The following is a 14,122-nucleotide window of genomic DNA, read 5'->3' as shown; positions in this document are numbered from 1 at the left end:
GTACAGAGAAAGATGTATGGGAAATATATGGAGTCTGGAAACAGCTTGGTTAAAGGGGCCTAGAATAGAAAGGGGTCAAATCAAGAACTTGGGAATAAACAATATCAGGTATCTGATGTAGATATATATGGTGTTTTGAAAATTAGTTCATATTTTTTTTACTTTAAAAAAGAATTTCGTAACGTAGAATCTGACTAAGGAGAGAGAAAGATGTATGGGAAATATATGGAGTTTGGAAACATGTTGACTACATTTGTGAAAGGGGTCTAGAATAGGAAGGGGTCAAAACTTGGGAATAAACAATATCAATATGTGATTGAGGTATTTATTTTTCAAGGTATTTTTTTATTTGAGAAGAGAAGAAACTGGTTGGATAAAAAACAATCAATATCAATGTCTGTGAAGAGCTAATTTCCATATTATTTTTCATTGATAGGTATTCCGTAATATCCTTACTCAAAACGCCTTAAACCTTAAAATTTCAACACAAATCCAAAGGATTATACAACATAAAATTTCCTAAAACTACCCACAAAACTCTTGACATATTTCATCGGCTGTTGGTGGGACCAGACGTTTGCAACGATTCTCCTTGGCGCGTACCATGCGAATTTGTCGCATATATTCAATGACATCATGCAGCTGCTTGAAACAAAGCAATCCGGCAGTACCTAAACTTAAATCCAAGTGACGAAAACGATTCACATTACAGGTACAGCCATCAAAAAGATAATAAAGGTGACGAGTTTCAATGACCCCCTGTTGTTGTTGTTGTTTTTGTTGAGTGTCATGACACATACAGCGGAAAACCACAAAATTACCCGTTGGCGTCATGGCCAACAAACGATCGGCTCGACTAAAACCGGCCCGTAAAAGTTTCGATAAACTTTCATAGCTACCATTTTCGGAGCCAACAACAGCCATATCAAGGGGACATTTAAAATAGCCAGGATAACGATTTGGGTCGGGTATTTTGGTGCTGGTACAATAACGTCTAATATCGAAAGTGTCCTCTTCGTCTTTTTCATCATCGGCTTCATGGCCACATGAAGTCTTTGGATATGGTGATTTTGTGTTGGATTTTTTAGGTGATTCTGTGCTAGGCCCTTCATTGTGGTCTCTGGGCGGCATTAAATTGCTTTCACCTGGCTTATTGGCTTTGTTTTTCGTGGGAGTTTCAGAGGGTTTTTCCTTTCCATCCTTAGCGTCAGGTGGAGATTTGCTTTGCTTGTCCATATCTTGTTTATTTTTATCCTCCGTGATTTTATTTTCTTTGGCTAAATTGTCGACCTCTTTGGCTGGATTCTTGTCCAGGGTTTTCTTATCTTGGGGTGATTTATTAGCGTCTTCCTTTTTTTCCTTATTCTCATCCATTTTGCTGGTGTCTTTTGCTTTCTCTTGGCCTTCCAATTTAGATGCTTCAATTGATTTCTTTTCATTTTGTGGCTTCTCATTTTTCTGCTTCTCTTTTCCCTCATTTTGCTTATCCTTGTGAGACATTGCCTCATTAGGAGCCACTTCATCCTCCACAGATTCCCCAGCCTTTTTGCGTTGCTTATCACCTGTGTCCCCGCCCTTAGATGCCTTCCCACCTTTGTTGTTCTTGCCTCCTTTTTTATTATTTTTACCCTTCTTTTTTCCACTTTTACCACTTGCTTCCCGTTTATTTTTATTGGTATCCTCATCACCACTTGACGATGATTCTAAACCTTCCATTTCTTCCTCCTCACCACCTTGGCCGGCCTCTTCTTCTTCCAGACCTTCTTCACCCTCACTCGATGAGGTTCTCAGCTCCAATTCATCCACATCTGACAACAAATCCTCATCTTCATAATCGCTGATTTCGGCCAATAGCTTTTGGCAAAAATCATCGGATTCCTCAAAGCAGACATGTTCATTCAATGATTTCACATCCACATCTGTTGGCAAAAGATCCTCTTGCATGGCATCATTACCAAACCCGGCGGGGCGATCTCTTTTTGAAATTCTCAATATCCTTAGGCTGTGTATTTGAAATCTGCTATTACGATTTGAATCCAGCAAAACATGATTGAGGGTATTCATAAAGACCGGAAAGGAGGCAAACATACGCAAACTGGCACTTTTTTCCATTTCCTCAAATGTTTCTTCAGCTGCACCACCTACCGGCTGGCCCAAAATACGATGACGAAACGGATCCAAAAGGTAGATGAAATCATTTTTCTTCCAAATGGCATAGAGTTGGTAATTGATTTGCAGCAACAGTTTGTGTTGCCCACCACTGAAGGCCTTTTGGAAGGATTCCGCCAATTCGGAATGTCTGTAGCCTGGTATACAACGCCAGAGACCTTGATATTTTGAAGTCTGCAATTCAATGCGTATCCTAAACTGAGCCATATCAAAGAGAGTGGGGAAATCCATGGCATTTATGCCTTCGGGGTTCTGTTTTGGACATGCCGCCCAACAGGCTTGACAAAATCTCACCCCAAAACACAATATCTTATCCAAGATTTTCATACTCCAAGTGGCTGGATGATCAATTTTCGATAACACAATGGCCATGACACCCGTTGGCAGGGCACTGCGATTTCTTAGGAACTCTTTGGGATTAAGGCTTAAATGCAGGGAGGCCTTCAAATAGGCATAATCATCATTAACCAGCTCCCATTGTTGTTGTCGCAAGCCATAGTCCCTTTGGACCACCTCCCCGGAGGGCATTAAAACTTTCACCATTTTCATTTCCCTTAGGCTAAAGGAATCAATCTTTGCCAGATTTGTTAGGCCCACCAAGAGGTGACGTACATTTTCCAGGGTCTTGAGACACACCAACATTGCCATACCCTTTTCCCGATCCGAGTGGAAATCCAAACGTCTGCCACAAACATCCAATACCATGTAGGCCCTCTGGGAACGCCACATCAGGACATAGATGGCATTGCCAAATGCTAACAAAACATGTTTATGGTGTTGAAAAAATTTCTTCAGAGATTTTTTCAAATCGCCCAAAGGCATCTCATCTTCATGGCCTGCATTCACGCCATCCCCTTTGGCTCCATCGTCCAGCCTGAATTTCTTCATTAATTCCACATGAAATGTACAACCGGACATTTGAAATTCTCTTTGAATTTTTCGCTCACTTTCCGTGTAAATTTGTGGCGGAGATTCAAGTTGATTCTCGTCTTTCTCCGATTGGGAGTAGAGGGTTAAACCTTCACGCATAATGTCATCGAGTAATTCGGTGGTCCACATAAATTCGGGATTTAAATAGAGTCGAGCAAAAGCTTTCAAATAGGTGGCATAGCGAGCTTGAGCTATGTCACTGGGTTTTCCTTCACTTTTGAAATTGATGCTTGAGGCAATCATGCCCACCGGAGATCCTAAAGAATTTTTGTTGGGATCTTTGGCCTTGATTACTGGAAGTGAAAAAGGGAAACGAACTTTAGAAGGGGCGAAATGGTAAATAAAGAACATTTTAAATGAAGATACAAAAAAATCTAGTAATCTGATCCTCTAAGGATGAAAAAGGATATTCTTCAGGGAAGAAAAGTTCTGATCTCGTTTCTTTTTTGGAAGAAAAAAAAAATCCATTTTATACAAATCTTCTTAAACTTTCCTGTATACTGATTTTTTTCAAATTCCAACTTACCCCTTGCCGGACACGGATAATTGGGAAATGGTTCGGTATCATGACCACCATAAATTTGACAATTTTTGGTATTACAAATCAATAGATCGGCATTTTGGGGCTCAAATTTTTGTCTACAATGATCAAAAATATTAGCTGGTATGTATTATGCGAAAATTTTTACTTACTTTCCACACATTTCAGTCCGGGGTGAGTTATGACAGGCTTTTTGAGGAGCGGCTGTCTCAGGGTCTACATTACATGATGGCTCCATATTTCAACACTTTAAAAATTTAGTAAATATTCTTTTGAAAAAAATCGCTTTATTTGAGAAAATTTTGTAACAAAAACTATTTATTTTTTATTGTTAAATTCAATAAATTATTGTTTATCTTTCTGGGTGTTATAAAAAAATTAAACTACGTTTTTATTTGCTGAAAAAAATTTGTATTTTGAAATGACAAAAATGCCAGGGAAATTTTTTGGAAATTTGTTGTAAATCTAAACTTACACCATTTCCCAAAAGAAAAATAAAATATTTTTGTTATTTTCACGAAGTTGAAATCATTTTTAGGTACCCATTTCTGATTTGTAATGGATTTATAAATATTCATATTGACAATGATATATCGTTAAATTTGTAATGGCTTTACCCATGGCAAATCCTCTCAAAAATCACTCCAACACACATTGAATCAGAAAGCTGAAAATATGGAGCGAGAAAAATGGGAATACATAAAGCACTTAAGCTGGGAATACATAAAGCGCTTATCTAGCTGGCTTAAGTCATCGTCTGGGTTCTATGAAAATGAACAAAGGGGCCTAGGGCCAAAATTGAACTAAGTCAACCTAAAACTCCTTTGTTCATCTACGAAGAAGCCAGCCAATGACTTAAGCCAACCAAATATGCGCGTTATGTATTTCCACCCTAATATCCGAAATGTTGGCCGGTTCTTCATGGGTTCTAGGAAAACTTCACATGCCACAAATAAACTTATAACCCCATGGAAATTAGCGGCTGTGGCACTCATATTTTTCACTTAACCCAAGCAGATATTTAAATTTTCATTCGACACTTTCTGGCCTATATTTTCTCTTATGTTTTGTGTACAGCATGAATAATATGGCATTCCAAAGCTTCTAATGTTGCCCACATTTAAAATTTCATAGAAAAATTGAATGGAAATCGTAACGTAATATTTTTATTTGGAAGGATCACAACCACGACGTAACGTATAGGTAACGTTACAAATGTAATGACTACTGATAAAATAAATACAACGTAACGCTTTAGTTTGGCACTGAATAGTGGCGTTTGGCATCTGGCGAATTTTTTAATATTATTAATGCTATTTATATTTATTTTTCTATTCATTTTATTGAGATACTTAAGATACATGGAATAAAAAAACTAGGCTGGAGAAAACTATTGGTATGCACATGAAGCCTTTCCATGATTTTATGCTAAACGCATTTTATTAACAGAATGACAAAAAATAGAGGTAGTCTCAAATAAGAAGTATTTCATATCTAAAATATTTACGTTTGACGGGTGGCATATTTAACAAAAAAAATTATAAATAATCTCTTATTTGCGGTGTTCTTTGAAAAGTTCAAAATCGTTCGTTTTTGGTTGTAGCATCCTCAGATTTCGTACGATTTGGTGAACTACAAATTAAGTGTAAATATGACAACATTATACAGGTTAAGCCACTCTCCCTACATCTGTTAAAATTATTCCAGTGACAACGCATTATATTGTTTACAAGCGTACAAAAGCATTTTGAAGAGAATTTTTCCAGAAAATAAGTTATTCGTGATGGGATTCAAGCCTGATATTGTGATTTTTTTATATTCGGCTGGAGAACCACAAATGGCTATCGTTAGAGCACTCCAGCATTTAAATGTGAATAAATATTTTGTGTCTCGTACCATGATACTGGTAGGGTAGGCCGTCGCCAAGGAAGCGGAAAACAGCAACATCAGCAGAAAAGTAACGACATGATCGAAACCCGCGTTACAGTGGCTGAAAAAATGGCTGAACATATCGCAATATTCCATTCGGCAAATATTGAAAAATAAGCGCAGGGTAAAGCCATTGAAATTCCAAAAAGTGCAAGAACTTACACCGCAACAGAAAGAAAATAGACTCAAAAGAGCTAAAGAGTTGCTTCGCTTGGCCGAAAGTGGTGAACTGCCAAATTTGGTTTCCTCCGATGAGAAAACATTTGTTGTCCTGCAGTTTGTAAATAAACAAAATGATCGTGTTACTTGACAAAGATGTCAGCTGAAAATGTGCACCATCGGTTGGTTGGCAGAACTCAAGCGCCGGCCATGGTGATGGTGTGGGCCGTGGACCGTGGCATCAGAATAAATGCCAAATATTATCGTCAAAATATTCTGAAGGGTGTATTAAAGCCTTGGGCACGCAAACATTGTGACCGCAGACCTTGGACATTTCAACAGGACACCATCGCAATCAGCACGCCACCACCACCCAAGAATGGTTACAAAATGAGGTTTCTCGCTTAATTTCCAGCGCACAATGGCCACCAAAATCTCCGGATACCAATTCGTTGGGCTATTATGTCTGGAGTATTTTGCAGGGAAAGCAAGGTTGGCACTAAAAAATATCAATGTGTCGATCACCTCAAGCAAGCACTTCGCCGGGTGTGGGCCAAAATACCGCAGTTCAACATTCGTGCAGCGTGTGACGGTTTCATTGGACGTTTGAAGGTCATAATTCGTGCCAAAGGTGAAAAATTCGAACAAATCAATACTTTTTCTAAAATTTGATGCTATTTCCGATATTTTTGCTTTCATTTAAAAAAATTTAAAAAAAATGTAAAACTTAGAATTAAAAAATATATGGAAATAAATGTAAATTTCTTGTCAAATGTGCGCCCATATTTAAGGAGGTACTACCAAACATAAATTTGACAATAAAGTGACAACAAATAACAAAAATTGTAGTGGTATAATTGCATGTGATTACCTTTGTGAATGTACCATGTTACGCCCTATCGCCATTATATTGAAAATCAAACAACTCATTTTGAAATATGTTTTCTTATTTTGTGTGTGTATTTCTTTTCGTTTTATTTTTTATGTATATTTCTAGTATTTGTATTTTGTTGTTGTTGTTTATAAGTAATATGCCTTATTTTTTATTATAATATTTTGTTTAAGTTTTCTTGTTTTTTAATTTCATTTCGATTTGTTTTGAGTTTTTTTTTCTTTCATTTTCTTCTCCAGTACTTCTCCATTATTTTGTTAAATGTATATATTAATAATTATTTTGTTTTATAATCATCTTCTTTGTGTATATAAGCTAAAAATGTTTTGTTTTTGTTGTATGTATTATGTTGGGTGTAAGATCAGCTTAAAATAATAAATATTTGTTTTTTTCTGTTTTGTTTGCATATTACATTTATTATATCATATCTTACTTAGTTATAAAGTAATTGTGTTTTGTATATAATTTTCATGTTTTGTTTTGTTTGTCGTTTCTTAATATTATGTATTTTTTTTTGTTTTTCTTTTATTACAATAACATGTCATCAAAAAATTTGTATTTTTATGCAGCACAAAAAATATAATAATTTCGTTTGTTTTTGTTTTTTTTTTTCATAATTTGCATTAAGGCACTCAAGCAAAGATTTTTGTGCAAGTATATTTTATATCGGGGATAGCTGATTGTTGTTGGAGTTTTTTTTTTTGGTTTTTTTTTAAGCAACATAACATAAAAGGATTCACAAACATGGAAAGTTTCACTAACAAAATAAGCAAGAACATTATTCTTAGGGTTGAAGTACATAAGAAGCTTGAATTCATGGTTAGGCATATTTTATGACATTTCATAAAGGGATTACAGAGCCGGGCTAAAATCCTGCCGTCGTTTTCCATTATAATTTGACATTAATATGATTAGCCATGAATTCATGCTTTTTATGTACTTGCACCTTTAGTTGTTTTTCCATGAAACTTACCATGCATGTCAAATTCCAAAGTTTTAAAATGCAACGGAAAGTTATACACATCAATATTGGCAATGTAATGATAATAATAAATTCCTTATTTTAAAATTTGTAACAGAATGTAGAGCAACATTAAGGGGGAAACCGCGGAAACATTTTGTTTGTGTAATGCCTCTAGGAATTTGTAAATACTTGACAGTTTTTCTGCCAAATATCGTTACAATATGCAACTGATTTAAAGAATTAAATGTATTTGATATAAATAATTAAAGCTTTATTTTTTTGTAAAGGTTTTTACAATTTACCATTTTAAAACAATATCTTTTAGCATAACGTTAATCTTACTTTACATTCCATTACGTTGTACTACACGGCAATACAATGCAGTGTTGCCAACTCTTTTACGGGGCATACTTCAATTATAACCATAGACATTCATTTGTCTATGTTATAACTGCCCAATGAGGGCATCTCTGTTGTAAACAACAAAACCATGAGAGAGAGAACATTAATTACTCTCTGTTATCATATGGAATGATGATCTCAAGGGTTTTCTTTTTATTTTTTTCTTACTAACCAATTAATGAATTAAAATTAACTAAAATCTAATTGATTAAAGAATAAACCAAAATTTTTGTAAAATAATACAAAATAAGATATGTTAACATTATGATCTAAAGCAAACACATGTTTATGGGTATTATAGAGACTAACAGCTACGATAGCAATTAAAGTTGAACAAAACCACAGACTTATTGAGTTTAAACTTAAAGTTTCCTAAAATAAAAATAAACAAAAAATGTTATTAAAAACTAAAATATTTGTATTTTCCTTTTCACTTACAACTAGACATAAGTATATATATTTTTTTGTAGTTAACTAAAAAAATTAATTATTTTTATTTGTAGTTTGTGTTTTTATATGCAGTTTGTTGTTGTTGTTTTCTTATTTATTTGTAGGACGTATGTTGATTTTTATTGTTATTTACTTATGTTTTTTTCTGTTTTCTAAATTAAAACTACACACATCGACACAACTGCTGGGACAGTGAACTGTCAAACCAATTTTGGAAATGAAAATGTTGAATAAAAAATTATTTAAATTTATAACAATTGTTGAAAAACGCAAATTATAATAAGCTCCGAATGACGTCGTATAAGAAAACGTATAAAAATCTACTTATATTTGAAAGAACATTTAAATTTTTTTGTCATATCCCAAGTCATGATGCATCTACCTGCATTCTTCTACTATGCCAAAGAAAAAAGGAGAATAGGGTGACCAAATATTATTTATGGGCTGAAATTGAACTAAAGATGAGGGTACATAAGCAGCTTGAAGTTTTCACATTACAAATCATAAAGAGCGGCACTTGAATCCTGCTGTCGGTTTTCCTTATAATTTGGCATTAATATGCCTGCTTATGTACCCACACCTTAACACAACCTACCCAGCGCTTTATGCTTTCTCACCTATAAGTCGATAAAAAAAGCCTTCTAGGTATCTACACCTTTATTGGTCCTTCCATGCCTGGCTCCTGAGTTACTTATCTATATTAAAACATATTTTTTATAAAATTTCCAAACACAATTTTTTTGAAGAATTTTTTCTTTTCGTAGAAATTGAGAACATTTTTTTTTGTGAATTTTTTCAACATTTTTTAAATTTTTTAGAATCACAGTACAAGTTTTTAATTTTATTTTCAAAAAGTTAACATTTTTTTTCAAAATATTTATGTGAAATTTTTTCAGCTTTTGATTATTTTGAGGAATTTGTACAGAATATGTTACATACTAATTCATTTGTTTACATTGTATACTGAGAAATTGCTGAGTTAGCCTTGTGTTCCACAAAAGTGAGGTTAGGAAGGAAAGAATCTTTAATTTTCGTAAAAAAAAGTTCCTGATTTTTTTAATTCGAGAATTTGGAGCAGCGTTTACAGCACTGACAGTGACAATTCTTCATATTTTAGGAAGTCATTTTTATCTTAAAAAAAGAAATATTTAATTCTGCAAAAAGTAGGGTTAAGTTTACAATTTTTTTTGAGGTAAAGTACAATTTGTTTTTACTTTGAAATAGCATTGAATAGATTTTTTTAACAGGAAATATTAGAAGGAATCATGTCATAGAAAACAATTTTATCCAATTTTAATCAAAACATGTTTAATACGAAAACTGAAAATCTAAAAATTGAAATTCTATGTGAAAAACTTTTGGCAAAGTTTCAAAGATTTCAAACTAGATTTTAGTTTTTCAAGCAAAAAAAAAAATCGTAAAAAATCAAGCAAAAAAAAAATAATAATAATAAGTCTCTGTAGCCCCTAATAATGAGGAAAACGTTCCAAAAGAAAATTAAAGCCAAAATACAACCAGGATTAAAAGAGCGATCATACATTGAAGCCCCATTCAGTAGCCTAATTTGAATTAAAATATCTCACAAATATTTGCTTTTAAACAGAGGAACATTGTTTACAATAATATCTCAACTCAACATAATACCCCAGTCTTTTTGAATTTGTTGACAACATGCAGAGGGAAACGAAATAGACCCATAATTCCTTTTGATGACTTCCATAGAATCATATTTTTAGTCGATTTTGGCCTGTCCTTCCGTCTGTCCACGGTGGTAGTTCATCAAAACAAATCTTGAAAAAGGGTTTCAGACTCCTAATACTCCAAATTTTTTTCCAGCAAAAAGAAATAGCATGCTATAATGATGTGCAAATGTCAAATCATAACGCCTAAAAGTATGCAGTGTCAAATAGAACAATTGGGCGATGTAAAGTTGTGTGGAGTAATGGCTTGTGAATATTATATGAAAAAATATAATATTAAGTGGAAAACTTAGACAAATGGACACAGGGGAATACAATTGGGCTTTCCAAGGTGTTCCTGGAGAGGGCGCATGGCTTCTCGTTTCTGTGCAGGAAGATTTTTTGTTACACAATGAAAACAAATGAAAATTGTGGGGCTCGTTGATTCTTTTTGTCTGAAAACAAGTAAAAAGCTGTAAGTTCGGCCGGGCCGATCTTTGAATACCCCCCACCATTTGGAACGAATTTGGCAATTTTCAAAAAAAAAAAAAAAAATCCGTTAAAAATTCTGTTAAAATCGTCTAAAAGACGACGTGGACCTGCATAGGCAACTTTTATCATAAGCCATCACAATATTCAAATGCAAAACTTGAAAAAAATCGGTGAATAATGTAGCTAAAATCATCAATATAGGGAGGTACTATTATATGGGGGCTATACCAAAATGTGAACCTGCACAGACAATTTTCTGCCTTAGGCTGCAGTATCCATTACGAACTTCAAATACCAAATTTGAAATAATTCCGGTGAATAATGTCGCTAAAATCGTCAGAACACCGATTATTGGGAGGTACCGTTATATGGGGGCTATACCAAAACGTGGACCTACATGGCTCATTTTCAATACCAGAAGTCCTGCAGACATAATATACATTTGAGTAAAATTTTATCAATCTACTTCATTTCGTTCGGAAGCTAAAGGGATTTCCACAGACGGATAGACGGACGGTAATCGCTAAATCGGCATAGAATTATTTGTGGGGTCTAAAATGTATATTTCGAGGTGTTACAAACGGAATGACAAACTTAATATATGCCCATACTATGATGGAGGGTATAAAAATCATTATTGAAATGATAATTTATTGGAAAGTGGAGAAAATGGAAGTCACCTGCGGAAAAATGTTTTCTTCTATGTTTTCTCTTACGTAAAAATGTTATGTCAATTTTAGGACATTTTTTAATGGCCATGAATTTCTTATACGGTAAGTGCTTCCCCAAAGTATCTCACTGCAATAGCCTGTTAAAATAGGTTTCCAAGATATTTAAAAAAAGTCTGGCTTGTTGTAGTCATATTTCCCAAAAGTTGTCGCAATTCTGCCACGGAAAAGATTTTGGGGAGATATTTTAAAATATTGTAATCCAAGATCTTCAAAAAAAGCCTTAAGTAAAATATTCAAGAGCTTCTTTAAATTTCTCGAAAAAATTAAAGTTTTCTAAAAAAAAAATAATTAAAAATTGTGAGGTTATGTTTCCGTTTTTTTCTATTTTTTGTAAGAATTTTTGTTTGTGTGTGTCGAGATACATTCAGATATATTCATGAAATATTCAGGAGCTTCTTTAAATTTCTCGAAAAAATGTTTAAACTTGTGAAACTAAATTTAAAATAGCTGAGGTTATGTTTCTGTTTTTTTTTCATTTTTTTAAGAATTTTTGTTTGAGAAATGTTTAGATATATTCATAAAATATTCTTTAAATCTCTCGAAAAATGTTTAAAACTTGTGAAACAAAATTTAAAATAGTTGAGGTTATGTTTCTGTTTTTCTTCTTCTAACTTTTTGTAAGAATTGTTGTTTGTATGTTTCGAGATGTATTCATAACATATTCAGGAGCTTTTTTAAATTTATCGAAAAAAAATATTTAAAACCAAACGAAACCAAAATTTTTTTTTAGAATTTTTGTTGGTGTATGTCGAGATATATATGAAGCTCATAAAATATTCAGGAGCTTCTTTAAATTTCTCGAAAAAATATTTAAATCTTGTGGAACAAAACTTAAAATAATTGAGGTTATGTTTCTGTTTTTGTATCCAATTTTTTTTCTTAAGAAATTTTGTTTGTGTGTGTCGAGATATATTCATAAAATACTCAGGAGCTTCTTTAAATTTCTCGAAAAAAAAATATTTAAAACTTGCGAAACCAAAATTTAAAATAGTTGAGGTTATGTTTCTGTTTTTTTCTTCTAATTTTTTGTAAGAACTTTTGTTTGTGTGTCTGGATATATATGTAGCTCATAAAATATTCAGGAGCTTCTTTAAATTTCTCAAAAAAAAAAAATCATTTAAAACTTGCGAAACCAAAATTTAAAATAAAAATAGGTTATGTTCCTTTTTTTTTCTTCTAATTTTTTTGTAAGAATTTTTCTTTGTGTGTGGAGATATATATGTAGCTCATATATATATTTTTTGTTTAAAGTAAATAACATAGATTATATTAAATATTAGATACATACACTTATATATAAATTGGGTAATTATAATAATAATAACATTAATTATAATTAAATAAAATAATTTACTTAACATTTTCGTTTGCTTTATAAGTGTGTGTTGTGTTTTCTTTGTTTTTTTGTTTGAGTATATCAATATAATATACTTATTGGTTACATACATACAAATAATCAATAGCATAGATTAGGGGTAATCCAATTCAATTTGAAAATTGGAAAGTTCAACTGAAAATCTTTTGTTTTTTTTTGTGGGTTTGAGATAATTTTTGCCAGCAAATGGCAGGTAGGAGGAAAGAGGCGAAGATTTTTTTCAAGATACTACCTTTTTTTCGTTTATCAAATTTTGAGGTTATGGTCATTTGTGTGTTTATTTTTTCCCCCAAGGGCCTGGTATAGAAAATTTGTGTTTGTTGTCTGAAAATTGACAAGGTTCAAGGCTTTTCAGCCCTGGAAAAATAACTACATAAGACCGGAGAGGTCATAAGCTTTTTAGAAAAAACTTTAGTTTTTAAATATCTTCTTTGGAGAGCCTTAATTGATGCATATGGACTTGGAATTAACATCGAAAACTTCATTACACCATAATCTCAAATATCTGGAGGATATACTCAGATCCTCTGAGAAATCTTCAATATTATCTGTTGGAGATCTCCATCTGCCAGATATTTCTTATTGCACCTTGAACATATTTCTTCAAAACAATTTACGGGTGAGGTTCTAGTTGTTTGGGTTTTTTTTTGTTTGGCAAACACAATGGCAAATAATAGTGGTACTCCCTTTCAAGGGCCAAGTTTACGGGTTAAGAAGGGCAAGTATCTTTACCTTTTACAAAACTTTGTGAATTTTCAAACCATATTTATGGCGCCATCTTTGTCATAGGTTGGTATTGAAATAATATCATTTTTGTTATTACGTTGCTGCTGCTGTGGTTTTTTGCTGCTAAAGGAAGACTGTTTAGGAGAATCCCCTTTTCTAGCTGCTACGGCTGCTGCTGCTGATGTTGTTGTTGTTGTATCAGCAATATTTGAGACTGAGTTCTTCTTCTTATTGTAAGCTGTTAATTGTACTTGTCGTTGTTGTTGGTGTATGGCTGATGAAACAGTTGGCAAGTCATAAGATTCTTCTTCCTCATCGTCGTCATCATCTTCTCCAGACTCTGTATCACTTGATTCCGTTTCCGAATACGATGTTGTGGTGTTATTTTCTATTAGCTGATTTTGTGTGGTACTAGCTGCCACGGCCATTTTTTGTAATGCCTCCGGCATATCGGGATTACTTTCCAATGTTGAGTGTTGACTCGAAGGTGAGTGACTGTACTCCGAGGTATTTTCCTCATCTGAAATGATGATGGTGTTACGTTTGTGGCTCTGTATGGGCATTTTTGGTGTTATGGGTGTTTTGTAGCTACGTCGGGGTCGTCCACGACCTATGGGAAGACGGCCAATGCTGAGGAAAACAAACCAAAAATAACCTCTGTAAATACTCCAGGAAACCATTAC

General features: G+C 33.4%; 2 protein-coding genes across 10 annotated transcripts in view; both read right to left on the bottom strand.

The window, feature by feature from the left end:
- Positions 1-313: 313 nt before the first annotated feature.
- LOC101892663 (uncharacterized) lies at positions 314-4,023 on the bottom strand. Its single transcript, XM_020035745.2, has 3 exons — positions 3,793-4,023; positions 3,626-3,738; positions 314-3,392 (listed from the first exon to the last, which is right to left on the bottom strand). The coding sequence occupies exons 1-3, from the start codon at positions 3,876-3,878 to the stop codon at positions 526-528; spliced, it is 3,066 nt and encodes a 1,021-aa protein (XP_019891304.1). The 5' UTR covers positions 3,879-4,023; the 3' UTR covers positions 314-525.
- Positions 4,024-6,665: 2,642 nt separating this feature from the next.
- LOC101899738 (mitogen-activated protein kinase kinase kinase 13) overlaps positions 6,666-14,122 on the bottom strand; it is a 51,513-nt gene continuing 44,056 nt past the window's right edge. For 8 of the 9 annotated variants that reach the window (XM_011292999.3, XM_059124024.1, XM_059124025.1 and 5 more), the window contains one exon: positions 6,666-14,069. In XM_011292999.3, the coding sequence (XP_011291301.1) occupies positions 13,469-14,069 (601 nt within the window). In that variant the 3' untranslated portion in view covers positions 6,666-13,468. The remainder of the gene's footprint in view (positions 14,070-14,122) is intronic. The other variant, XM_011293000.3, reaches the window with a different exon arrangement.

The sequence above is a fragment of the Musca domestica genome, unplaced genomic scaffold, assembly GCF_030504385.1.
Source record: "Musca domestica strain aabys unplaced genomic scaffold, Musca_domestica.polishedcontigs.V.1.1 27, whole genome shotgun sequence".
Classification (NCBI taxonomy): Eukaryota; Metazoa; Arthropoda; class Insecta; order Diptera; family Muscidae; genus Musca; species Musca domestica.
This window is presented reverse-complemented; position numbering and strand designations above follow the sequence as displayed.

Coding starts and splice junctions, on each gene's coding strand:
- LOC101892663 (XM_020035745.2), bottom strand. CDS start 3,878: ATGGAGCCATCATGTAATGTAGACCCTGAGACAGCCGCTCCTCAAAAA. Junction 3,739..3,792: donor CGGACTGAAATGTGTGGAAA/GTAAGTAAAAAT, acceptor TGATCATTGTAG/ACAAAAATTTGAGCCCCAAA. Junction 3,393..3,625: donor TTATCCGTGTCCGGCAAGGG/GTAAGTTGGAAT, acceptor TTTCACTTCCAG/TAATCAAGGCCAAAGATCCC.